At 35.2% G+C, this 26,164-nt stretch overlaps 3 protein-coding genes across 6 annotated transcripts; 1 reads left to right on the forward strand and 2 right to left on the reverse strand.

The window, feature by feature from the left end:
* The first annotated feature begins 2,792 nt into the window (after positions 1 to 2,792).
* LOC114738607 (alpha-aminoadipic semialdehyde synthase-like) lies at positions 2,793 to 14,596 on the forward strand. 3 transcript variants are annotated; one of them, XM_028926676.1, is made up of 26 exons: positions 2,793 to 2,994; positions 3,123 to 3,184; positions 3,309 to 3,604; positions 3,739 to 3,825; positions 3,919 to 4,048; positions 4,300 to 4,473; positions 4,758 to 4,840; positions 5,221 to 5,331; positions 6,079 to 6,154; positions 6,530 to 6,701; positions 7,937 to 8,033; positions 8,131 to 8,297; positions 9,256 to 9,313; positions 9,436 to 9,576; positions 10,176 to 10,478; positions 10,581 to 10,661; positions 11,012 to 11,077; positions 11,164 to 11,281; positions 11,876 to 12,005; positions 12,438 to 12,517; positions 12,739 to 12,897; positions 12,997 to 13,234; positions 13,318 to 13,426; positions 13,676 to 13,837; positions 13,920 to 14,000; positions 14,198 to 14,596. In XM_028926676.1, the coding sequence occupies exons 1-26, from the start codon at positions 2,933 to 2,935 to the stop codon at positions 14,201 to 14,203; spliced, it is 3,249 nt and encodes a 1,082-aa protein (XP_028782509.1). In that variant the 5' UTR covers positions 2,793 to 2,932; the 3' UTR covers positions 14,204 to 14,596. The 3 variants fall into 3 exon arrangements, with proteins under 3 accessions (XP_028782509.1, XP_028782508.1, XP_028782510.1); XM_028926675.1 differs by having other exon boundaries at positions 2,795 to 2,994; positions 13,920 to 13,989; XM_028926677.1 differs by having other exon boundaries at positions 2,987 to 3,005; positions 13,920 to 13,989.
* Positions 14,597 to 14,897: 301 nt separating this feature from the next.
* LOC114738610 (uncharacterized) lies at positions 14,898 to 19,289 on the reverse strand. The gene is made up of 6 exons (XM_028926680.1): positions 18,267 to 19,289; positions 17,644 to 17,741; positions 16,915 to 16,939; positions 16,133 to 16,253; positions 15,908 to 16,042; positions 14,898 to 15,691 (listed from the first exon to the last, which is right to left on the reverse strand). Exons 1-6 carry the CDS (start codon positions 18,769 to 18,771, stop codon positions 15,487 to 15,489), a joined length of 1,089 nt encoding a protein of 362 aa, XP_028782513.1. The 5' UTR covers positions 18,772 to 19,289; the 3' UTR covers positions 14,898 to 15,486.
* On the reverse strand, positions 15,605 to 25,832 carry LOC114738609 (glucan endo-1,3-beta-glucosidase 5). Of its 2 annotated transcripts, none has more exons than XM_028926679.1 (4): positions 25,475 to 25,832; positions 23,746 to 24,737; positions 15,908 to 15,928; positions 15,605 to 15,691 (listed from the first exon to the last, which is right to left on the reverse strand). In XM_028926679.1, the coding sequence occupies exons 1-4, from the start codon at positions 25,822 to 25,824 to the stop codon at positions 15,684 to 15,686; spliced, it is 1,371 nt and encodes a 456-aa protein (XP_028782512.1). In that variant the 5' UTR covers positions 25,825 to 25,832; the 3' UTR covers positions 15,605 to 15,683. The 2 variants fall into 2 exon arrangements, with proteins under 2 accessions (XP_028782512.1, XP_028782511.1); XM_028926678.1 differs by having other exon boundaries at positions 15,690 to 15,806.
* Positions 25,833 to 26,164: the final 332 nt, after the last annotated feature.

The following is a 26,164-nucleotide window of genomic DNA, read 5'->3' on the forward strand; positions in this document are numbered from 1 at the left end:
AATAATTTATAGTTAAGTATAATTGATTATTCTGATTAATTATCAATTACTTAATGATTATCTTAATTATTTTGTCTAATTATATAAGTATTAATTTAAAAATGAAATTAATTTTACAGAATAAAGTTAATAAATAATTTTTTTAAAATGAAAAAGGACCTAATTAAAAGATAAGTGAAACTATAAGGATTTGATAAAAAGAAAAAAAATGGAGGGGCCTAATGAAAAACACGTGAAAGTAAAAGGATCTGATAAAAAAAAATTTATAGGAACCTGAATAAAAATTAGATAAAACTATAAAGACCGGAGATTAATTATCCTGATAATATTTATATTTGTGATGTACTGAAGCATCAACATCTCATCTTGAGGAATTTTTGAACCTTATTTGTAGGAGTCCATGTTTTCCACAAGGGTTGAAGCCTCGCAATTATTAAAACTGTTGAGATTAATAAAAAAAATAAAAATTAATAATTTAAGAGGGTATTTGGATGGAAATCAAATCATGATTTAAGAATTATTTTATGATTATGTGAGATGAGTCTTGTCTCAATTTAGATAAAAATACATTTTTCAAGTGCCTTTGGTTACCAAACACCCTCTTAATCCACAAGTGGGTGAGCTCAAATGAACCACGGTCTCTAAACTAAAATACAAGCGTTGTGCTTCATATGAGTCTTGGCTCTCTGCTTTCTGGGTCTTCTCCGGGCCAAGTGGACCAAAATGCCAAGGGCTCAGCCTTGGGAGAATGACCCAATTGGTATGGGCTAATTGTCAAATCAACGGCCCATTATTACCCCGGGTCGTTTAAAAACCAGATAATGGCAAGAACGGATCATTTCATTGATTTTTTTAGGAAAAATTACAATAAAATACTTTCTGAATTTCAAAATGACAAATAAGACACCCAAATAAATAAAATGACAAAGAAGGCATCAGGTACCAATCTGAAATTTTAATTTTTAGCCTTAAAACATGTTGCAAAACCCATTGACCAAGTAGTAACTCTTACTATAAAAGTTGTAAATTTCACTATGCGTTTTGTAAAATTCAAAATCAAAATTTCAGATTAATACCTAATACTTTTTTTGTCATTTTGTTTATTCGGATACCTTATTCGTCATTTTGAAATTCAGAAGGTATTTTACTGTCAATTTTTTTATGTTTAATGGCCAATTAATGTTGTTAATTTAAACACCAAATATTCTTCTCTATTGCCTTTTAAAAAAAAAAAAAAAAAGAATAGCACTTTTTGGTGAAAAGCATTCAACATCTTCACAACTTATATAAAGTAACTAGAATTTCTTCCCCGTAAGATGTATATGGATTAACATATTTGATTATATTTAAAATTCTAATAAATTGCATTATCTATTGTAGTTCTAGATTTACTTTTTATAGGAGATGGTTTTTTTTATTCATTCAAATAGAACTTGAATTAGAGATGCTTTCAATTGACATACTACTTAATTATAATGCTCCACATTTAATATAATATATTCAAATCCCAATTAAAATATTATCCAAATTGAAAATTAAATATTAATTTCTTCATTTAAGCCTCCAATTGAGTTTTCATTTATTTATAATGTTTTCTATTTAATTCAATATATTCAAATTTTAATTAATATGTTATTCAAATCTCATTAATTGAATATATTAGGATCCAATAACGTCATACCCGATTCATTTTCAAACAAATCGAGTATTACATGTTTTTAAGAATATAATTGATATATTGATATATACTCCTCTAGTTGTATTTATAAACTACTTCTTTTATATTTCGTACAAACTAAAGAAAACTTTAAATTTTATTAATTTTCATTTAAAATTCAATAATTTTTAACTTTATCTCTATTTAATATACATTATACCTCACATAAACAAAATCAATATAATAATAAATAAAGGGTAAAATTATATATTTATATAAAAAATTTCTCTCAATGCCTTATAAAATATAAATAGAATTAAAAAATATATTCTCTTTCTTTCCCGTAAATATAACAGGAGGAGTAGCATTTAGGATCACGAGTTGTTTTCAAAGGAAAATGATCATGAAAAAGAGCAAGGGGCGTTATTTTCGGTAAAATTATGGCTTCTACGACTTTTATAGAATCTAGACGATTGGGAGATGGAAACAAAAGCAAATGGATGAGAAAAAAGAAAAAATGCACAAAAGCAAATTGACTGGGGTGACAGTTAAGTGGGCGCGCGAGAGCAAATTTGTTGCTTTTTATAAGTTGGGTTTAATAGAAGGATTAATTCCTTACAATATAATCAGCTAATATTTAAATCTCTGTTAGAAAAAATATTCACTAAGACTGGTAGTGTTTGGAATAGTAGTATCTCTCATAAGAAGATGCATATATCTTAGGGGAAAAAAATATATCAAGAGTGCGGAACTTTCAGAGCGGAACTTTTACACGCTGAAGCAATCTCCTTACCTTAGCTGACGCAGCACGGCACGACACTTCTTATGATCAACACGTGATCCGTTCTCCCTCATACTTATCAGTTTATCATCATCTACCTGTCGCCATCATCCATTTCTAATATCAACTAACCACTCTATGATTGGCCTAACAGTAATATAAACAATACCAGTATGATTATCGTATTTGGGAACAAAACAGCAACTTCCAGTTTCATCATAAAACCAACATATTGCTAAATTTTAATTCTGCTTCACCCACGCTTCTTTCACGTTAACAATCTGATGTAACCAGATATGCATTAGTTATTATTGCATGGTTGGTTAATTTGATGAAACCGAATAGGCCTCTCCGTTAAGGTTGAGTTCAGTGTTGTTTTCTTTCACAGTTTCTGGGACAAAACGTGGCGCCATAGCAGTGGCCCACCACCAGCAATTTCTTGCTTGCGCTTTCGTCACCGTTCTTATCAGTGATACGCCCATGCGCAGCTTTCCATGTCATTCTCGCCAAGGTCCGACAAAGTTTGCAAATTTAAGTTTAGTTGGGCCCTCCCAAGGTGACGTGACGGTGCGCTCTCTATAAAAGAAATGTCTTCATTGTCAGAATTCTGAATATTGACCTTCATTTTCCAATTCTGCTCATTATCATCGACCTTCATTATACTGATTTTGACCCGTGTAGCAGCTGGAATATACGGAACTTCCTGCTCTGCGATCATAGGAGGTGGCCCCGATCGAGAGGAGTTGGTATTTTTTTCTTTTTTCTATCTGAAATCTGCTCGGCGTTTAGTTATCTGTTTAAATGTTTATTGCATTACCGTTCAAGCTTTAGAGTGAATTTCGCTTGAGATTTTGTCTTTTGTCTTTCTAGTGAATGGTTGTATGGAGAAAACCGGGGGAGCTGCGGATAGACGGACGATGCTTGGGAATGGAGTTGTTGGCATACTTGCGGAGACCGTGAATAAATGGGAGAGAAGGGCGGCTTTAACACCGTTACACTGTGCTCGTCTTCTTCACGGTGGAAGCGAGCATACAGGGGTGTCTCGAATCATCGTGCAGCCGTCCACGAAGCGAATTTATCATGATGCATTGTACGAGGATGTTGGCTGTGAAGTATCGGAAGACTTGTCCGAATGTGGTCTCATTTTGGGCATAAAGCAACCAAAGGTGAATTTCATAATTTATTTGACTTATGTTCCTCCCCACGTAATTTTCCAGTTGTCTGTGCTTTTTGTGATTTTGGATCAGGTACTTAGCATTATGCACTGAAATTTTGACGCTATCATATGGTTTTCATGCAGTTAGAGTCTATTTTACCCGACAGAGCTTACGCCTTTTTCTCCCATACCCATAAAGCTCAGAAAGAAAACATGCCTCTGCTGGATAAGGTATCTTCTGCTCTTTATTTTGGGATTGTGACTTCATCAAATTTCTAATGGAAATCTTGTGACTGACTGTTATTTTTGTTGTTTCAATTGTAGATACTAGCTGAGAGGGTATCGTTATATGACTACGAATTGATTGTTGGGAACGAAGGAAAAAGGTTGATTGCATTTGGGAAATTTGCTGGTAGAGCTGGAATGATTGACTTCCTAAGCGCGTTGGGACAGCGTACGTTCTTCTTTGATCTTTGTCATTCGTACATTGAACGTGTTTATTATTTGCTTGAGTTTTTGAATCTTCCAAGCTCAGATAGGCCTATTTTTTCCGTCTCTCCTTGGCTAATTTTGTTTTTGGTCTGTTAATATATAATGAAAATATTCACGAGCTTTTGTTTCATCGCTTAAGCTCTTTTTTTTTTTTTTAACTGAATTAATTGTATGACCTTGAACTTGACATTTTCTCTGTTCATAATATGCCAGGGTTTTTAAGTCTTGGATATTCCACACCTTTCTTATCACTGGGATCATCTTACATGTACCCTTCATTGGCTGCTGCAAAGGCTGCTGTGATTTCTGTTGGGGAAGCAATTGCTGCCGATGGCTTGCCAATGGGAATCTGTCCATTGGTCTTTGTATTTACTGGTTCAGGAAACGGTGTGTTGATAAACTTTGTAGCTTTGCTAGGAAATTGTGCTTTAACTTTTCACCTTACACGTCCTTTCCTGAAGACAAATAATGCAGACTGAAATTAAAAATGTCACTGTGTCCTTGAGCTTAGATTTTTTATATCTCATTCTGTTCAATTGTTAATTTTTCATTCTGCTGGAATAACATTCAATCTCTCTGATCACTCATCTATCAGCAATGATACAGTCTTCTTGTCATTTAATTACATGTATTAATTTAATATTGAGCTGTAAATCCTCTGTTCTTCGTAGTTTCTAATGGCGCACAAGAGATTCTTAAGCTACTTCCTCACACCTTTGTGGATCCGTGTAGACTTCACGATCTTCATAAAATGGTAAATTATCAGCAGGATACTAATTTTAGAACTGTAAATTCTTTGTTTTCTCTAGTTTATGTGGAGAAAGAAAGCAATACCTTTTTCACGAGCTCATCACTTTAGTATTCATGTGGAATAATATTTAAATCTTTATACGAAAAATACTTGTATAAAAAAAATAAAATTCAAGTACTAATTCTACATTGTAATCAAATTACAGTATGTTGAAAATGTTATATAATTATATTGCTTCTCAGGTTCCTAATGCCTTGCAATCAATCTCAAAATAGCCCTTTTTTTTCTGGTGCATTTTGATGTGGATTTCCATTTCAGGGCATGAATTTTTTGTGGGTAAATGCCCCTCTATATCTTAAAATTATAATATTTTTGTTGGTCAGGGTAACGATCAATCAGTGCATACATCAAAAAGAGTTTTCCAAGTTTATGGCTGTGTTGTGACTGCCCAAGACATGGTTGAACCCAAAGATCCCGCAAAATCATTTGACAAGGTGAGTTGGCTAATATTGTGATTGAGTTTTGGCATCCTTTTTAGCTGCATCCCATTTGTTCAGCTTAGGAGTAGTAGTTTCCTTTTACCATGAACTGCAATAAGTCTTGGCTTGCTGTTGGGATGCACTTGGCTCTAGAATGTGAGATCCAGTTTTATTAGAATGCATGGACTGACATCGGCGGTCATGGTCATTCATCATTGTAGTGGACAAGTAAAGAAGTAATGCATTTCACAGGTAAAATATCAAAACAATGCAGTAGAACAATATTACTCATAGTGTATATGGGCCATTGTTTTTTAAAGAAAGAAGCATGTACTGTTTATTAGCAGTCCTCTTGGATGACTCTGGCATATAAAAATTAATTTCTACTATCATTTTATCATTGCCCTGTTTCACGTGTTGACCAAAGGTAAATAACTGAATCATCCATGGTCTCCCAATTGTTAAAATTATTTGAAAATGACTTTTTGGAGTGTCATGCTACACTAATCAATGTCATTGCTGCTTCTGCTTTATTATTATTATTTTACTAATTGTTATCTTAATTTTGAACTGTTCTTTACAATTTCTTTTTCATTGATGCTTTTTGTTTTTTCTTAATATTCATGTATATAGTGATTCCGCTGTTTCAATTTTTAGTCATATTATCTTCTTTGTTGTTAGGGTGATTCAAGAAGATTGGTGTCTTCTATTAGTCTGATGGTGAGATTTTGGACTTTCACTAACTTTATATGGTAATTTCAGGCTGACTATTATTCACATCCAGAACATTACGACTCTGTTTTCCATGAAAAAGTTGCTCCATATGCATCTGTGATTGGTAGGTCCTTCTTGCTTACAATGTTGAGCCAACTTAATGCTTTATATGATTAGCTATTCTTTTCAATTTGGCTTGGCCTTCATTTTTCATGAGCTGATTAAATGGCTTTAAGTGTATTTCGTACTCTAATACTTCCAATTTGAATGTTTTGTTATTTCTTAAAAATGATAAATACACACGTTCTGCTTTGTTTTCAATGATATGGTTTGTAGATTGAGATGATTTTGAACCATGCCAGGTTATGTTTTTAATACATTTAATCTTAATAAATTGCTTTCATTCTGTGCTTTTCATTTTCTCTTGCACAGCTTGTGTGCATGTGTTTGTTTATGTATTTCATGATCTACAAGCGCTACTTACATTTACCTCTCTTAGTCAATTGCATGTATTGGGAGAATAGATTTCCTCGGTTGTTAAGTACAAAGCAGCTTCAAGATTTGATGAGAAACGGCTGTCCACTTGTTGGAATATCAGACATCACATGTGATATAGGGGGATCAATAGAATTTGTCAACCAAACTACATCAATTGATTCACCTTTTTTCAGGTATAGCATTGGTAGAGCTATGGTACTGATTTGGCATTTTGATTATTTAGTCTTGTTTGTTCATTTACACGGTTGACTTTTGTTTTAAGAGAGTAATAGTGGTTATGCATTCATTGTTGAATATCACAATAATTCTGGTATTCGACAACATAGAACAGAATACATTGATTATATAAACATTTGTCCAAGTTAGTGAATTACAAAGCCATCATCTGGAGACTATCCTGGCTGAGATGTTTGTGAAGAATTAGGTAATAGGAAAGAAAGCTGTCAGAGTATAGAAATGAATTTTTAAGGTACCATTTATCTGTTTCTGATAATCACATTCATGAATTTGGAAGAGAACAAAGAGTATGCATAACATTGGAGCTGACATGCACCAAGAGACCTTCAAAATTTTGTTTCATTTTACGAGCCAGAGAAAGCTGTCATCCCATGTCCTGTATGAAACTTCTTGTTGCTGTCTTTCAAGCTGCATTATCCCTTTTGAAGTAGGCCCATGGTTCGGACACATCTATGTCATTGACATGATTGTCAATGTTACTTTATTCCATCTGCAAACTTATGGATTAAACTAAGTTCTTATGGTTGGGAATTCGAAGGGCTACTCTGGAAGAGGAAATGACTAAAAGTTCAAAATAAGAGGTGTTGTGCTCTAGTCTCCAATCATCAATGATATCATCAATATTACCATCCTTACCGGAAATAGTTATTAATGTGAAAGTATGAAGGAAAGTAGCCCTCGTGCTTCAAGAGTATACTTAAACTGAGAACATAGCTTCATAAAATTTTGTTCCATAATTTGATAAAAAATCATTTATTTTGTTTGTAGCTCGTGAACCTTCTGTAGCTATGAGAGTTCCTTCACTTCATATCAACATATTTGGAATTAAATGAAATAGGAAGGGGAGGGACGGAAAAAACTTGAGGGCGTGAAATACCATTATACTTGGTTTCACATTTTGTAGCCATGAAATGTAAATATGGGTAAAAGTTATGCTGAAATGTTGCATTATAGATTCTGTCCACTAGGAGTGAAGTCGAGCTTGAATAAGTATCTTAGGCAAGTGGTATGTTAAAAGATCGATAATGGAATCACTTTCATTTTCTGCTTGCAAATATTTTTTATGCATAAATGTCAACATTAAAATAGCACACAACATAATGACATTGCATCTATGATTATTGAGAAATTTTGTACCCCTTCTAATGATGCGGTTAAACATTGCTTTTAGATATGATCCCTTAACTGACTCCTACTATGACCACATGGATGGGAGTGGCATAGTATGTTTAGCTGTAGACATCCTCCCAACAGAATTTGCAAAAGAGGTTGGTGTATTGTCATTTGGGAGTTACTTTTATAATTTTACATGAAAGAATTCTGTGATTTTGCAAATTCTTGAACATGTTATTTCTCTATGGCTAGGCTTCCCAACATTTTGGAAACATACTGTCCCAGTTTGTCAAAAATTTGGCTTCTACTTCAGACATTTCAGAGTTGCCGGATTACTTAAGAAGAGCTTGCATAACCCACGGAGGAGTGCTGACCTCTTTATACGAATATATACCACGCATGCGGCACTCTGGTGGAGAGTATGTTTCTAACCTATCATTCCAGACCATCTTTGTTCACGGTTAATCTCTGGAATACAAATTCTGCTTCGAGTACTACGAATTTCTTTCTGTGAATTCTGCAGGGAATTTGCTTATCACGAAATAGCAATCTTTGACAACTGTACCAGGCTTTAAGCATTTTTGTTTTGGTTGAAAATGCTTAGTACTGTTGCACGATCTTTAGTATAATTGTACTCTGCCTTGTATAAATATCCTTGCCTAACCTTTCAATCTACCTTCTTTATTAAATGATAAATAATATACTAATCTGTGCCTGCTGCTTCATAAGTTTTACCTGCAGTCAAAACATAAGGTTTCGTTCCTTTCATTTTTGACTGATGCTACCGGAGGGTCATCTGCTTTTATATCCCTCTAAATGAAAAACGAGGAAGTAATAAAGAATTAGGACAGAAACCTTTGAGATTAAAAAAATTACACGGAATAAACTGTTGAAAATTTAGTATGGTAAGTATAATGACTGAAATTATAGTTCTTGACTTATTACCCAGCTTCTTGGCTCACAGTTAGGATAAAGTTGATTGATATCATTTGATGAAGTAAATAGATGTGTCTCTGAATTTAGAACTTGAATGAAAGTATACACCAAATTGACTCAATATTTTACATCAAAAGCAATCCTTCTCGTGCACAATATCAGCTTCATGCCCAAGGTCCCCCAATTATTAAAGTCCTTGTTCTCCACTTAAACTTGTACAACACTTTCTGATGTCCATCAAGCTGGAAGTAGCAGTGTTCTCTATTTAGTCTCCTTTTTAGGAAACTGTATTCAATTTATAACTATTTTATGAACTTACTAGTTTTGTTAAATGGACTTTCAATATACGTATGTTCATTTTTGGTTTATCTAAGTAGTTTGTTTACTGTTTTCTGTGTGATTGTTGTTCAAATTATACACTATCTGTCGTTTTATTTGCAGGGAACTATCAGGAGGTTTAGCAAATTCTTCATCTCATAATATCAAATACAAGATATTGGTATGTTATATGGTTTAGTGTTTTTAGAGATTAATTATGTTTTGCAAGCTGAGTTGTAGTCATGGTAATCAACATGGCTGCTACTTGATTTTCTGATCAAGATGGTCTGATATAAATGACAGGTTTCTCTGAGTGGTCACTTATTTGATCGGTTTCTGATAAATGAGGCTTTAGATATTATCGAAGCTTTGGGAGGCTCCTTCCAGTTAGTCAAGTGTCAAGTGGGTCAAAGTGCTGATGCTATGTCATACTCAGAACTTGAAGTGAGTAGCCATCTAATTTAAACCAAGATGTTTATCTTTACGCCTTAAAAGTGAATAATTCAAGTAAGTAAAACGAGAAGATCATTGTTAATGAAGTGAGTTAATGAAGACTTCCCATTAGATAGTAAATTTGACGGAGAAATTTGTAGTATATTTGAGTGAATCTCGATGGAAAGCAAATCTGGATTTTCACAGAAGCATGTTTTTGGTCATTCAAAAGGTTTTGCCCTGTTAAAAGCAGTTTGTATCATCTTGGTATTTTTCTCCTCCCTCCCTCCCTCTCACACATATTCTGATCAAAGCATATCTTCTTGGTCATATTGAATATGCTCTGATGAAAAAGTAAAAAACAGATTATTTCCTTTTTGACCAAAAACGATTTCATTTCTCTCTCTTACCTACTCAATATTTGGCTGTCTTAAGGAAAGCTACAATGGTTTAGTGATCTTTGAATGCAGTTAAAGTCAGATTTATCCCAAGATTATCTACATTTCCTCTTCATTTAGATATTTATTTTAGAAATGATACATTTAAAGTACATACGAGTGGATTTTTATGTTGGTTCAATTATAATCTAATTGTATGCTGCTTATGAACAGGTTGGTGCAAACGATAGGGCAGTTCTGGATCAAATCATTGATAATTTAACTTCTCTTAAGATTTCACTGAGACTTGGCAAAGTTCAACAGAGTAGTTTAAAGAGTGAACCTGAGCCAAAAAAGAAGGCTGCAGTTTTGATTCTTGGTGCTGGTCGTGTATGTCAACCAGCTGCAGAGATGTTATCATCAATTGGAAGTTTTTCATCCAGTCAATGGTGTAAACCATTGGTTGAATATGACTACGAAGAAGATACTGATATTGAAGTCATTGTGGGATCTCTTTATCTGAAGGATGCAGAACAGGTACTTTGACCAAGATATTTTGCTTTTACATCGGTTAGTTAAGGAAGCAAACTGGGTTTGATGTGGGGATGCTTGATATGATAATATTGCTGATCAATGCAGATTGTTGAGGGTATTCCAGGTGCCACTGGAATTCAACTTGATGTGATGGATCATGCCAGTCTTTGTAATTATATTTCGCAGGTACAATTTGGTAGTCTTTTGGAAAGTAGTTTCTATAATACTCATATAAATTGATTCTTTCAAAAGCATCTTGCTGAGGTCTTCAGTATATGCTTTAGGAAGACACGCAGATGGAATTTGGAAGGTGATAGCACCTTGCTCTATCTAATGTTATAATCCTATAATAAACTAATACACTTTCTTCATGCTTTAATGTTGACTATGGTTTGTTTCTCGGTTCTTGGTCAACTACCATTTTCAACTATAATGTACTCCCCTTGCACAAACTTCCAGCATACCGATCTCTGTCCATCTTCTTAGGATCTTGTTGGCGGTCCTATCAACATCTTGTCTTTCTTATTTCTTGACAGGTTAACGTTGTCATAAGTCTTCTGCCCCCGAGTTGTCACATTTTGGTAGCAAATGCTTGTATTGAGGTACTTCACAGTAGCTAGTGCGATGAACTGGGAAACAATTTTTATTTCTTTGTTGTGGCTACATTAGTGACTTCTATTTCATGCAGCTTAAAAGACACCTTGTCACTGCTAGCTATGTTGATAGCTCCATGACAATGTTAGATGATAAGGCAAAAGAGGCTGGTATAACAATCCTTGGCGAGATGGGCTTGGACCCAGGCATAGGTAAGACTTATTTTGACGGTATCAGTTCCCAGGACTTCAGTAGCTTAAAATAGGTTCTAGTAGTGCGCTTATACCTGGTATTGGTTTTTGGACCTTGGTTTACGGGGGAATTTCTGTAAATTTATGTTTCATTTCTGATGGTATGATGCTTATGGTTGAAGGTGTCATTTAAAATCGTTTATTCAAAGCATTTTTGCAATCATTTACTTCTTATTATATATTTATAGAAAATTCTCCCAAGTATTTTAAAATGAATTATTGTTTACTATTTTCATACATCAACACATTGAGAGTGCACATCTAGTATTTTCAGCAGATATCGCAATAAGCTTATTGTTTGTGCATGTTTGGCCAGGTTGTCTTCGGTTTACATTTTTTGTTCAGAATTTTTCCTCTTTTGTGTTGGTTCTTTTAGGATCAAATGTTCCTAATATTTTATTTTGCTAATTTCCTCTTTTGCTTAGGCAGCTAGTGTGCTTAGCATTTTTCCTACCTGTGACCTAGTTCTAGTCCCATTGGTGAGCGAGTGTCAGAGATAATTTCAACTATGACTATTCAGCCAAAATACAAACTAACAATGGTTTTATGTCTCAGATCATATGATGGCAATGAAGATGATTGACCAAGCACATGAGAGGAATGGGAAAATAAAATCTTTCACTTCTTACTGTGGCGGACTCCCATCCCCTGCAGCTGCTAACAACCCATTAGCATATAAATTTAGGTAATTCATGGAATTTCTTATACCTACGCAAACGGTTTTATATTGTTCCTAAAAGTGATTATTACTTTTGCTCATCTGAAATTGGGTTTTTATGCAACCTATTGGTGAAGAGCTGAAAATCACCTCTCAAACCGGCACATTATGCAATTATGAAGCTGACTTCCTTAAGGAGAAATGAGAAATTACTTGTTGATTCTGTTCGATGTCTTGATAAATTACTGTTATCACTCTGAATTGTGCAATGTCAATGATTTGTATGGGGGCATAATTTTCTATTACTAATTTTAGAAATATGATGCCATTAAAGCATACATGTAGGTTTTTTATATGCATAAAATAGTCACTTCATCTATGCATTCTGCTTATAGGGGTAATTTGATGGTGATTTGGTGACCATTGTTGCTGTCAGAACTCATAATTTGCTATTTTCAGTTGGAATCCAGCGGGGGCTATCCGAGCCGGGCGCAATCCTGCTACCTACAGATCTTGTGGTGAAACTGTGAATGTAGATGGTGAGCTTTTAATAAGTTGCAAATATAATGTCAAGAGAGCAGTTGAATGCATGCTCGGACCTATTATTTTTCTTGTTCATTTTCTGCTTTTCCTTTAACTCGATTCTGTTATCTTGCATTCACCCATCTGTTCTGTTTTTGTACCCCTCCCATCTCTTCTCTGCGTCGGGCTATTATGTTAATAGCTGTTCCCTTTCAATCTCACTTCATTTTTTTGACAGGGGACAGTCTTTATGATTCAGCTACAAGACTACAGATACCTGATCTTCCAGCTTTTTCTTTAGAGTGTCTGCCAAATCGGAACTCCTTAGTTTATGGAGATTTGTATGGAATAGGATCTGAAGCATCAACCATTTTCCGGGGAACCCTCCGTTATGAAGGCATGGCATATTATATCCAATTTTAGGCATTTGAGATGGGTTGATCACATTCTGTAAACATGAATAAGAAAATTATGATCACTTGTTCTTACTGCACAGGGTTTAGCAAGATCATGGGGACACTTTCTAGGATTGGCTTCTTTAACCAAGAAGCTCATCCCTTTCTTAAGAATGGAACGAGACCAACTTTCAGAGCATTTTTGTTCGAACTTCTAAAAATTTCAAGTGAAGATCCAACGGGGTCTCTAATTGGAGAGAAAAACATCGTGAAAAGGATATTATCATTAGGACATTGCAAGGAGCAAGGAACTGCGTCAAAGACAGCCAAAACTATCATGTGCGCAGACCATTCCCCTCTCTTTGTCATCTATTCATTTGGTAGATTATCTTTGTGATTGTGAATCGGGTCCTATCTTTTAGATTTTTGGGACTTCATGAGGAAACAGAAATCCCTGTTTCCTGCCAAAGTGCTTTTGACGTCATCTGTTTGCGTATGGAGGAAAGGTTAGCCTACTCCAGCACAGAACAGGTATGTTTTTGTGCAAAAATGAAAGTAAAATAAATGGCGAAGTTTGGGTGTCTGAGTGTTCTCTTGAAGCATTATAATATTTCAAGTAGCCAAGTTTTGTGAAAACAAGTGATGGCTGGGTTATTATGATCTATGCTCTTTATTATGGACCAGAAAATTGCTTATCCTCAGCCAGAAACGAAGTGTTATTGTAATATGTAGTACAGAGTAGTTATAGATGTACTTAAGTTCTATCTGACAAATAATCAGGATATGGTGCTTTTGCACCATGAAGTGGAGATAGAGTTCCCAGACAGCCAGCAAACAGAGAGCCATAGGGCAACATTGCTCGAATTTGGAAGGACTATTGATGGAAAAACCACAAGTGCCATGGCCATCACTGTTGGAATTCCAGCGGCTGCTGGAGCTCTGGTACCTGTTTTGCATTTCTGTTCCTTTACACTGTAATCCAAGCTGCTAATGTTAACAAAACTTTCTATATCTATTTTCACAGCTCTTGCTGAAGGACAAGATTCAAACAAGAGGTGTCTTGAGGCCTTTAGAATCTGAAGTATACAACCCAGGTCAATGCAATGTATATTCATCTGGTCTTGATTTATTGTCCACGTGGCGGAAAAATGATGATTATATCACCTATATGGCCCCCACAAATGGAATCAAAATGAATCTTAAAAAATTGCTTTGCAATTGTTATTGTTAGTAGTATGTATCAGTGAAGCTACTTGGTATATTTGGGAAGTGTTTTTAACTAAAGCAAACTTGTTTTTGCAGCTCTAGATATTATACAAGCCTGTGGCATCAAGTTGATAGAGAAGAATGATTGATTTGTGCTGCGATATTCATATTTGGTTGAAAGAAGCGTGCTATGCTATTCAATGTTCCTTCAAGTTTCAGCAGCTTCACATCACTGTGAATAATACCAATTGTAATAATTACTGCAAATTATATATATATTCACAACACACCTCTAGTGTTGCGTAGATGAGAAATGCCAGGGATGGATATTGTTCGCTAAATGTAAGTGTTCAACCCAACTTTGAAAACAAATAAAAAATGATTCGCTTCTGCTTGATCATGGAAGTTTCCGTTTTTTTAATGTCCTTGTAAAGATGACTGAATAGATTTATTTATTTTTTTAACCGAGTGAAGTAAATAAATTGAAAGTACTAATTGCTGTTTAGTCATAAACTCTTGACCTACCTTGCCATACTTAAGAAGTTAATTCAAACTTTCATAGCAGAGATTCCAGAGACTTTTTTCAGCTTTTTGAAAAAAGGCTGAGCATCTTGAACTCAAGAAGACTCATTTTAAGAGACATTTTAAAAATTGTGAACTAATCTGGGCATGGATGAGGAAGTAGAATGCCCACAGAGCATCTTGAACTCAAGAAGACTCATTTTAAGAGACATTTTAAAAAATTGTGAACTAATCTGGGCATGGATGAGGAAGTAGAATGCCCACAGAATTCCTCTGATCCAACATGATTTTATTTCTGGATGACCCAACATGCTTTGATGACATAGTCAAATCGAGATATCAATAACGTCAATATATCGTCAATATCAACATATTATATATAACATCACACACACTGCACCGTTTAAACGATATAAACAGCGCAGCTCATTCTAGATTCCGTGCAATGCATGGAGAAATGTGTCTTGAAATATTCATTATTGTTGTACAGCGAACCCAGTAAATGGATAGGATAGCAACGGGTGACGACTGCCTAACCCTACGAGTTTAAGATCAACTTCTATATCCATAATGGAATTGTAAAAGAATTCTCTGCTTAGATATCCTTATATAGTAGAATCATAGAATTTCCACTTCAATGAACAATTTCACATTCCACTCTTCCATGATGCTGCTCGAAAGTGGGGAAAAGAATGCTATTGTGAGCAATTTTATACTATTACCCCAGCTACCAGGCAAGTGCTCTCTCTTCAGCTGCTTCAAATTGTCTCACCTCCTCCATACATATTGTAGGCCTATTAATTGAACAGTACTTCGTAGCAAAAAGGGCGGTGTCACAAAAAAGTTACCAGCAGATTTAGAGACTATAAAGCTGTCAATAACATTATTTGTTGTTCCACTTGTTCCCAGTTTCTAACTTTCGTCACCAGAGGATGCTGATCAACAGATTCAGTCTTGCACCAAGGATACGAGTTCTCATAATCAAAAAGCAGGACCCTGATTCCGACTTCAGCACATTCTATAGCATATCTTGGGTTATCGTCAATTAGAACTTGAGCATCTAAAGACCTATCAGTTTCAGTAAGGAATATCTCTATCAGCAAAAATCACTGAAACTGACAAAGATCGTAGCTTATAGAGTGAACAGGGAATAGGGGAAACAAGATCACGAGGCAATTGCTCGTTACAACAAGTACAGTCCACACCACAGTTCACAAGGTTGGTATAAAAGCATCATTCTCACAGAATCATCAGAATGCATGTGAACAAGACTAGGGGGCATACCTACAAATCTCCGACTTGGGTCTAGGCACCCCATCAAGAGCAAAGTGGTTTCCAAAGTGAATTTCCTGAAAAAGTCCTGGAAAATTCTTCTCTAACCAGTCAATTGTGTGATCCTTGATAGCATTCTGCCGTGATCTGATCATAAACATACACAGGCAGCACCCTTTAGTTGAAGCTAACTAGATTTTGTTATAGGTTAAAAAAGGTTTGGCACAGTAAGCATACGTTACAACTGATAGGTTACAAAATCTTGATAACTTCTGAAGGGCTGTCTGAGCACCTGGGAGAGGGTGGATCCCTGTCTTGAAATACGGTGTCTTAAAAAACTCATGCACACGGGCAGCAGCTGCAGATCAACAAGGTCGATTGGCAATTAATTGCATGAAGCGAAAGAGAATTTCAAGAGAAATAAGAAACCTTTAATGTTAAGATGTTTGACAGCTTCAGCCTTCAAGGGACCTTTTGCCCCTTTTGACCAGCCCTATAAAAAGTCAGTTCTATTATGTTACAAATAAAATGCAACTGACAACTTGTTTATAATTATATGTCTTCTAGAGTGAGTCTATAACTATAATACATTGATCTTTAGGTATCCTGTGTAATAATCTGTAGAGGTTTTCTTTTATTTTCCATGTTCAGATTGCTACCTGTGGGCACCATGTCTTCTGGGAAAATTACTACGCGGCAAAGGTTAAAGAACCAATTCAAGCTGAATAGTTCAAGAATGAAGAAATGAGATAATCAACATCAGGATAGGCTGTCCTTATCAAAAACTGCCAACACAAAAAAAAAACAACTACAATTTGATTCATTTTGAGAATGAGATTTTCAGGGGATCCAATTTCAAGAACAATCCAATTCCATCACACAAGACACTTGATTCAATGAGCACGGCAAGAATCAAATGGGGGAAGGTATAATTGAAATCATCCTACAGGTTTTCAAAAGGAGGTGAGCAGTAAAACTGTTCACAATCTGAGAGGGTGATGTAGCCAATTAGCAGTTACCTTCCTCACGAGAACAATTCCATATCTGTAAGAGAAAGGAAGGGTGCATCAGACGCTAGATGAAAAGATGGAAAAATCTAAAATGACACCACAGACTGACTCTGCTGTTAAACGTACTAATTTTGTATGACAGTGAAATTTTGTAAAATAGAACCAAAGATCCCTCAATGCATATAACAAACAAGAGAAGAAAAGTAGTCCTAGAAAAGCGGATGCATAAAATCAAGAAGATTCAAAAACATTGACAAAGAAACATAAAATATAATTTACGAAAACTAAACCAAGGGCACAACGTATTGATGATTATCCATCACATTGCAAATGGGGATTACCCTGCACGAGATATTTTGGAAAATGGAAGGAGAAACAGAAGAAGGCACTGAACCACGCAACACACTCTTGCACCCCAGACTTTTTCCCTTAAAAGATTGGCGCATATCATTATCGATGGTAGGTTAAGTGCTTATCATCAAAATTCACGTTATGGAATATTACCAAAGAAATCAACACAGCCTAGATATTCCAACAACGTATTGTTTTCACAAACCCTTAGCCAATGCTTAAATTATATTATTTAATTATGGTGAAAAAGGGGCAGAAACTAGAGTCTAAAGGAGCATACCAATTGTTAAAATCACTGTTAGGTTAATAAGAACAATAAACAACATTTGCATGACCCAGTCACTCATCATGATTGTCTGGAATACTCAAGCAGCAACAATGTAATACCTTGAAAAACTCATACACATGGTACTCAGAAACTGAATAGTTTGATGAGTATTGATCTGCAATGAACCTGTTTAGAGCCGACACAAAGTTCCCTAATACTGCACATCAGAAAGCAGATAGGAGAATAAAGATTAGAAGAAAAGAGGAGCATAATCCGAAATTTGAACATGACATCAAACAGCAAATTGAAATGTCAATTGTGAAGTGTAACCTTATTTTAGATAAATTTCACTACATGATTTATTTCAGATTAAGGTGCTTGATATATTGCAGTCAGAATTGATATGGTATCTTGTATACTAAAGTATGAGACACCATGGCATTCATAATAACTATATTTGGCATGGCAATTGGCGGTATATTATGTTTCAATTATGGAAGATAAAAACATTAGGTTGCATATATTAATCAATGTTATTTACTTCGTGAAGTTCCAAATATACTCTTATAGGTTTAAATAAATTACCGGGTAAAGCGTCATCTGCATTCATGCCAAATCTAATCAGATATAAACAGAACACAGAACAGCACATGCCAGTGGTAGCTACTGAAATTGGAATGCACTCACGATGCGGGACAGGCTATTTATGAGGTAAGATAAAGAGAGGCATATGCGTTGATACCTTCATCAACGTCAACCGCAACAACAATTTTCCGGGACAAATGGCAATCCCGAAAATTTAGGGGTTTAGTGGGACTCCCATTTAACGATGTATTTATAATAGCATTGCGATTATTGTCCTGGACAGTAGCATCCTCTGTGTCCGCTAACAATGGCGGGCGAGGGAAAGCTGCAAAACCCCGGGCCGTCGGATTGACAAAAAGCTTATTATTATTGCTACTGGTATCAAAGCAACCTTGAAGAGTGAACCCAATGCATCTTTTAACCGGAAAAGCATTGACATGTAGTTGCTTCCGAAGAAATGGGAAAGATGGGTTGCAGCCGCTGCTCCCGCCACGGCCAGAAGAAAGAGAAGAATACTTCGATAAGGTTAAGTTGGAAGACGGGTCGTAGCCAACCATATAAGCCATGAGAAGATAATGGTGGTGGTGGTGGTGGTGGAGGTGCAGAGCTTGCTGAAACGCGAAGCGTGCAGAGCCTTGGCTATTCTTCAATTTAAACAACATAATATCCGTAGAATTTTACAATCACATGGTAACAGCAGCATGAACCAAGAAAGAACCCGATAATAAATTTGGATGAAAAGCAAAATACCCTAGAACAATGGCAAAATTTTCAACCCCGAAAACAAATTAATCTGATCAAACAGAGAACAACTTCACAGCCAATTGTGGCGGGGACAAAGAGGGTGGTTCAAGCACAAACTAAACCGAAAGAAACCCTAAGAATAAATAAGGAGAAGGAAGCCAATCCCGCCACAAAAAAACTGCAAGCCTCGGCTTTATAACATGATAACGTCCCAGTTCGGAAAAATCAATCCAGGCACCTACACCTCAGATCCCGTCAAAAAGAGGAAACTTCAGAAAGGAGCATTGGTTCAGTGAAATGACGGAAAACCTAAGAAAAATTGTTCGGCTGAAGAAGAATTTCTAGGTTCAGAATGGAATATGCATCAAAACAAGAAATCCCAATCAACGAAGCGGCCACCAGAGATCGTTCTTCACGGCTCTCTTACTTTCCCTCTGTTAAAAACTCTTCAAAAACTAGGCTTGGGTTTTGCCCATTGATTAATATACACACACACAAATATATAATCCAGCCCTGCGGACGTGATTTTTTCGTTTTTCTAATAGACATGAATTTTTTGGCCAAAAAAAAAATAGACATGAATTTTAATGCTAATGAATTTCTCTTATAATATCAAAGAAAATAAGCAAACACGTGATTGTTGGTTTATCGAAAATTCGGGCCGGAATTTCGATTCTCCTTGTCTTTCATCATCTATCCATGCAAAGAATCTGGCCGAAAAACAGAAGAAAACATTCAAAGAAGAATCCTGTATCAGATTCTCCTTTTCCCACCATTGTGTTATATTTTCATACATTTATCCCTTTTAATTTTATATATAATTTCAATTTAATTTTTTTTATTTGCATACTTTTAATCTTTTAATTTTAAAATTATTAAAAAAATATGATATTGAAATTTTAAATATGGATAAAACATTATCAACTGTTACTGCTAACCTATTAAATTTTATTTTCAAAACATCATGATCATTATAAAAAATCATTTAAATCTAATGATTTAGAGTTAAATGACAAATTTTTTTTAAATTAAAGAATCAAATTAAAATGTGTAAAGTTAAATGACCATATAAATATTTTATCCTATATTTTTAGATTTATTAATCAATAATAACAGTATCAATTGTACTTTGTGATTTTGATTCACATTTTTTATTCATATCTACGTATTACTTCTGATCCTAATTATAATATCTCATTTGCAGACTATAAACAAAATCTTATAATTAGGACCAGATGTAGTATTTTATATTTTATTTTGTTTTAAACACCTTAGGTTGAAAGGGATGACAACAAAAAAATACTTTTCCGATTCTAAATATAAAACCCATTTTATAGTATAATTTATATTTTAAAATAACTCTCATATTTAGGAATGGAGGAGTGTAAGATATGGCTGAAGATATACTTTTCCCAATTTGAAATGAAATTTTTATTTTGAATTAAATATTTTTATTTTAAATTTTTCTAGATGAAAGCACTTTGATTGAGAAAAATCCTCTTTCAAATAAAAATAAAATAATAATAAATCATAGTATACTTAGGAAAAATATGGAGTCTCAGAATATGAATCAAAGTGGGGCACAAAATTCCTTGTTCTCTGATCCTTATCCTTTGCTGAATTATTTATATGCTCTTTCGGTCCTCAATATAAAATCTAATTATTGAGTTGGTTTTGATTTTAAATATAAGACTCATTTCTCATATTTATCAATTTTTTCTAAATTACCCCTATAGATACTCTTTCAACCATAATTAAGTAGAACAGCGAGATGAGATATTAAGAAAGATGATTATGGTGTTTTAGAAAAAAATGTGTCACATTTCTTATAATTAATTAACTTACCTAACTTCCTTAATATAATCAAATTAGTTAAACAGATACTATATTAAGGATAGGAAGAGTATATATATTTTTGCAAATTGTAATTTTGATTAACCAGAATAACTTCCATGCAATTGCGCGCGGTTTATATACATATATGTGTGTGTGTGTACAGGTGCTTTTTTTTGGGGGGGGGGGTCAAAGGAGGCAGATACTTAAGAAAAAAAAAACACACACACACATTAGTAAAATAACGGTTATAGCGATTTTGCTTTTATATACGTTGAACATATTGTTTGGTATTATGAATGAAGCTGAATAATACGACTTAGGGGATAAAACTTTAAATAATGAATATAAATATAAAATATAAATTTCACATGTAATGAATGGCTTTATAAATACAAAAATATGTGAATTTAGGTAAATAAAAAAAAGTAAACCTAGAAAATCAATATCATTAAGCATATAAAACTCATAAAAAATCATCCTATTCCTGAATCATTAATTAATAATATTATTAATTTAAATTACCACTTAATTTTGTTGGCAAAAAAAATTAAAACTTAATTTCTTAAAAAAACAAAAAACAAGAAGAAGAAACTACACCCTCGCTTTTGGTGTAGCTTTTCCAGCCACCAGCGCATAATCATAATGCATATAAAAGTAAACAGTTAAAGCGACTTTGATCATTGGCCAACAAATCAAGAAGAAAGAAGTGACTTTGACAACCTATTTAACTTTTTAATTTGATCCATAATCCAGAAGGAAAATTGACAAATTACTATTCTGGAATCATAGCCCCACATAAAGTGAAACATTTTTGTGGCCAGGAAAAAAAAAAAGAAAAAACATTTTTGTGATCGTTTTACTTTTTGAAGAATCTGCTCATCTTTTTTATTTTCGAAATTTTCATCCGTTTCCTTTCCTTTTTATTATTTTGAATATTTTCTTTCCTCAATCCTTTCTCAGATAACTATTTAATAAATATCAAAGCCTATATAAAAGCGAAATTCTATTTCAATATTTATTTATCATTTTTTAATATAAAAGTTATATATTCTCATTTTTGAATTATATATTTATCTCTTTTTTGGTATTGAATTACTAGGGGTAGGGGATACTTTTAAGCTTACTTACATGATTATTTACGGTCATATATTGCCTACCAATAAGATTCTTATATTAAAAAATAGGATTTAATAATATTATAATTGTGGGTATGAGACGACTTCTTATTTTCAACTTTTGGCAAACAAAGTAAAGTTTAGTAGTATGAAAAATATCATTACATTCACTAATATCGGGAAGCCAAAACAAATCAACCAGGAACAAAAACTTATCGTGACAAAACAATCTCCAAATCTTCCAAATCCTTTCCAGAATAGAACCTAGAGACGACGATGGCTCACTGAGCGAACCTTGCGTTCCCCTACCTCTCATAATCTCAATTGCCACATAAGCAGCGGCTCCAATTTATTGCCTCCACCGGCTGCCTACTACTACCTTGCTGTGTTACTTTTTAATGATTAAATTGTTTATATGAGATTACACGATAACTTTTCTTGCAATTTACTAACTTCCAACTCTTTTTTTGGAGCACTGTACTAACATCCTACTTACTTCAACTTTTATTAGATATTTAAAAAAAAAGTATACTTAGTTGATTCAATGTTGGCATGCTTGTGATGATTTGTTTTTTCGTTTTTTTTTTTTTGAGTGAAATGCTTTTGATTATTCCTAATTATCAATACTTGCAAGTTACCATCATGAGCATTGAGTTTAGTTGCTGTGTCGCACAGACATGCGTAACTAGATTCATTGTACCATTAATTATTAGCAGATGATGTCGATTTTTTTTTTCTTCTTTTCAAAGCCATCATTGTGAGATGGTGATGAGTCCTTGTGACAAATATTGTTAAACCGTTGAACTTTACATCCATCTTTATTCTGATCAATGCCTCGAATGCTTATGAAGCTTGATATCTGTCCTGTCGTTCATCTTCATCCACTTGCACTTGATGCTTCCCTCACCGAAGTTTTAGTTAAGGAGAAGGTTAAAAATCATTTCATTAATGTCTCCCTGACATAATTTACCTGTCTTTGTCTGTTACAGACTAAACAACACATAAATACAAAGCTATAGTTATTGGGCAGAACACGGTTTCGTTACAGAACCACCTCCTGATCCAACAGCTATATTGGCCCCATCATAATCAAGTCTCATTTCATTATGCATATACGAGTTTGTTGCCAATGGAATACTTCAGCAACATTTTACCTTCTAATAATGACCACTTCAACTTATGGAAGTAACTGTGCGGTGCAGATGAACAAATGCCGATCCTTTTATTACACTCTGTCATCCACAAAAAGCAATGCCCAAAAAGGATTGAAATATGGAAGAGCACATCTACTGCCAAATTCAAAGCTTTTCTATCACCAAGTGATCCTTCTGAGCTAGAATTTTCTCTTGGTAATGATGTATCCAGGAATGACTCAACTTCGCTAGGAGAAGACAAGCTTAAGAGATCATCCTTATAGCTGATGGAATAATTTTGCTCTCATCGAAGAAGAATGCGATGAGTTTATTGTATCTCATGATGATGCAAATCTAAAAAGTAGATCCTGCAATATGAAAAGAGGGATATGGCACAGAAGGGAGGAGAGTAGGGCCACTGGCCAAGTATATGCACGGTTATGACTGGTTGATTAAATCTCGCATGGGAATAGAATATGGATGCGTAAACTAAAAAGACAGATCATATAAATGCCCATTGACATTGGCTCTAAAGGATAAGATCATTTCAATAATCAACCGATCACACAGAGATTGATAATCTTGATGAAAATAAAACTATACAAAAGAAAATCGTGATAATAGCCAACTCTGCACAACACTAAAAACAATAAAGAATAAATAAATTTAATTCCACAAAGTGGAATGATGAGCATGAAGCTTGATACCAGCATGACTATTGAATTCAGCATCATCATTGGGACAGCCAGCGAAGCGGAGTTAGTTTCGTGCTTCCCCAGATCAATCATGATCTCAAACTTGCAGCCACCTTGAGGGGGTGAAGGATCTATCTTAGTGACCATTGAAAGATTGTTAAAATTGCATGCATCCTTGCGCTGATCCATGGTTTGGTAGTACATGTTAAATGCATAAGAAGCATTCATCTTAGGATCCAAATTTCCACAAGAAGATCCAGGAGAAATGCTAGTGCAATCAGCATATGTGCAGGCATTGCTCATACTTTGAGCAAAATTTGGGTCTGAAGTACTTGCTTGTGGTGACATTACACACCAATGCTTTGGCAAATACTTGACCCCTTTTGCAGGAACCAGCGATTTTCCACCACCCAAGTTCAAGGGGTATTTTAGAGACCCATCATAGTTGAAGATCCCCCAATGCCTCTCAAAGTTTCCAGGATCAGTACTCTTAGCATCTTCATCTAGAAGCCCAAACACATAGATATCTGGTGGGGTAGATCTCTTTGGGCTACCTTGCTTTTTAACGATGCGATCAAATAACCCTTGATTGAACCTCTGGGCATTCTTTACATTGGCATTGGAGCTTCCATCTGTAGGCCACCCTACCTCCCCAATTATGATGGGCATTGAGCCAAAACCATTCTTTTCAAGAGCAGAAACAAGGGTATCAAAGTTGGCGTCTAGGACATTTGTGTAAGTTTTCGAACCATCAACTACTGGTTGTGCAGAGCCATTAAAAAAGGCAAATTCTTTTGGAAAGTTTGGATCAGCATCGAGGCTTAGGAAAGGATAGATGTTGATGGCGAGAGGAGCACCATTTTGGTTCAGAAACTTGATAATGGCCATCATTTGGTTATGGATATCAGGCCTAAAGTCTCCTCCTGATGGAAGGCCACTGCCACTCTGATACACATCAGCATTTAGAGGGACAGTCGCCTTCACCTGCCTTCCTAACCCAGCTTTTATGAGGGCTGCTTGGATGTTCTTGAGGGCTGGAAATGTGGATTGCACGAACATACCATTGTAGGATTTTAGAAAAGGTTCATTACCCACAGCAACATACCTGGGAATATTCATAGGCACTTTTGTTAGGGATGAAATTCATTTGGAACTTTGATCAAACATGTAGAAGAGCACAATGAGGATATGGGTTTAAGGATTCATTTGCAACTCCGCTAAAACACATAACAGATTGAAAAGAGCATGCGAACTTGTTTACAGAAAACGGTTCCTCGTATGAACTTTGTCGTACCTCCAGGCACTATTTTAAGAGGAGAAAAGCGGGCCACACATCGGGCAGAGACGAGGAAAGCCGCTTTTCTTATGGATATTCAAATGAGAAGTCAAAATATTTTTTTATCTCATGTAAATAAAGTCATACTCCCCAAAGAGACATAAAGGTAGTTCAACCCAAATCTAAAGTTGGGCTACCTAGGATATTAGATGCTCCTTTTAATGTGGGCATTTTAATTTAACCCAGCCCATGTGGCCTATGGCCCAATAAGGAATATCATATCCTTATCTATCTCGAGCCGATTATCTCCAAAGTCCAAACCCATAATGGGCTATGCGGGTTCAATTCAAGCCAATCCCAACCTTCTTTTGTTTGCCAACCAACTCAATTCTTATTTTAGTCATCCAAACTATACATATGTACGTAAGTACGTACATACATATGCACACGCTTATATCTAATAAAATTGTATGCTGAAACACAAGGAAGTGAAAAACAATAATTTGAAAAAAGGGATTGATTCGTAAACTGAAAACAGAAAGCGAGCAGAGCAACATGAAAGTTACCTGATATTGACCCCATTTTTGGAGATGAAAGTGGATACATTTTGGGAGACCCAAGCCTCAGCATTATTGACATTACTTGCAAGCGAAGCCAAGAGGTCATTGGGTATGCCAACCATCACCTCAATGCTTGAACGACCCAGAGCCCTGAGTGCCGCAGGATCTGCCTCGAATAGCTTCACTTTGTCGAACCCATTGTCCTTTAGGAGCTGCACCACTATTTTTGGTGGAAGGGGATGCGTAGAACGAGTCCCCCAGTTGCAAGCAAACCCAAACACGCCCTTCGCCAAAAAACATTGGCTTACAATGCAAAACCAAACCGCAAGGAACATAGTATTGTTGTACAACCCCATGTTGTCTCTGCTTGCTCTGTTTCTCTCTGTTTAGCCTGTCTCCAACACGAGCATGGGGTTTGAAGCTGATAAGAGCGTATTTAATGGGGGGAAAGAGTTGTGTCCTTTGATTCCGAAGAAAGTTACGGAAAGCATTGCATAAAAGTTCGACAAAGTACTGGATTCTAGGGGAATACCGCATGAAGACAAGAACCCGGATAACTTTCTGTTTTTTGTTGGAAATATGCGTGCGTGGGAGGACAGGAAGAACAGTCTAGGAAAGAAAGGAAGAATCGAAGCCAAAAGATACCTTTGTGTTTGACCCGAAACCTCACACAGAAGCAATGCACCTTTTGAATCC

This window comes from Neltuma alba, unplaced genomic scaffold, assembly GCF_004799145.2.
Source record: "Neltuma alba isolate B1F8T4 unplaced genomic scaffold, ASM479914v2 tig00013636_pilon, whole genome shotgun sequence".
Lineage (NCBI taxonomy): Eukaryota > Viridiplantae > Streptophyta > Magnoliopsida > Fabales > Fabaceae > Neltuma > Neltuma alba.

Coding starts and splice junctions, on each gene's coding strand:
- LOC114738610 (XM_028926680.1), bottom strand. CDS start 18,771: ATGTTGTTTAAATTGAAGAATAGCCAAGGCTCTGCACGCTTCGCGTTT. Junction 16,254..16,914: donor GAATTGTTCTCGTGAGGAAG/GTAACTGCTAAT, acceptor GTTGATCTGCAG/CTGCTGCCCGTGTGCATGAG. Junction 15,692..15,907: donor CCCAAGTCGGAGATTTGTAG/GTATGCCCCCTA, acceptor TGAAACTGATAG/GTCTTTAGATGCTCAAGTTC.
- LOC114738607 (XM_028926675.1), top strand. CDS start 2,933: ATGTCATTCTCGCCAAGGTCCGACAAAGTTTGCAAATTTAAGTTTAGT. Junction 3,605..3,738: donor TGGGCATAAAGCAACCAAAG/GTGAATTTCATA, acceptor GTTTTCATGCAG/TTAGAGTCTATTTTACCCGA. Junction 13,427..13,675: donor CCTACTCCAGCACAGAACAG/GTATGTTTTTGT, acceptor ACAAATAATCAG/GATATGGTGCTTTTGCACCA.
- LOC114738609 (XM_028926678.1), bottom strand. CDS start 25,824: ATGGGGTTGTACAACAATACTATGTTCCTTGCGGTTTGGTTTTGCATT. Junction 24,738..25,474: donor AAAAATGGGGTCAATATCAG/GTAACTTTCATG, acceptor GAATATTCCCAG/GTATGTTGCTGTGGGTAATG. Junction 15,807..15,907: donor CCCAAGTCGGAGATTTGTAG/GTATGCCCCCTA, acceptor TACTTGTTGTAA/CGAGCAATTGCCTCGTGATC.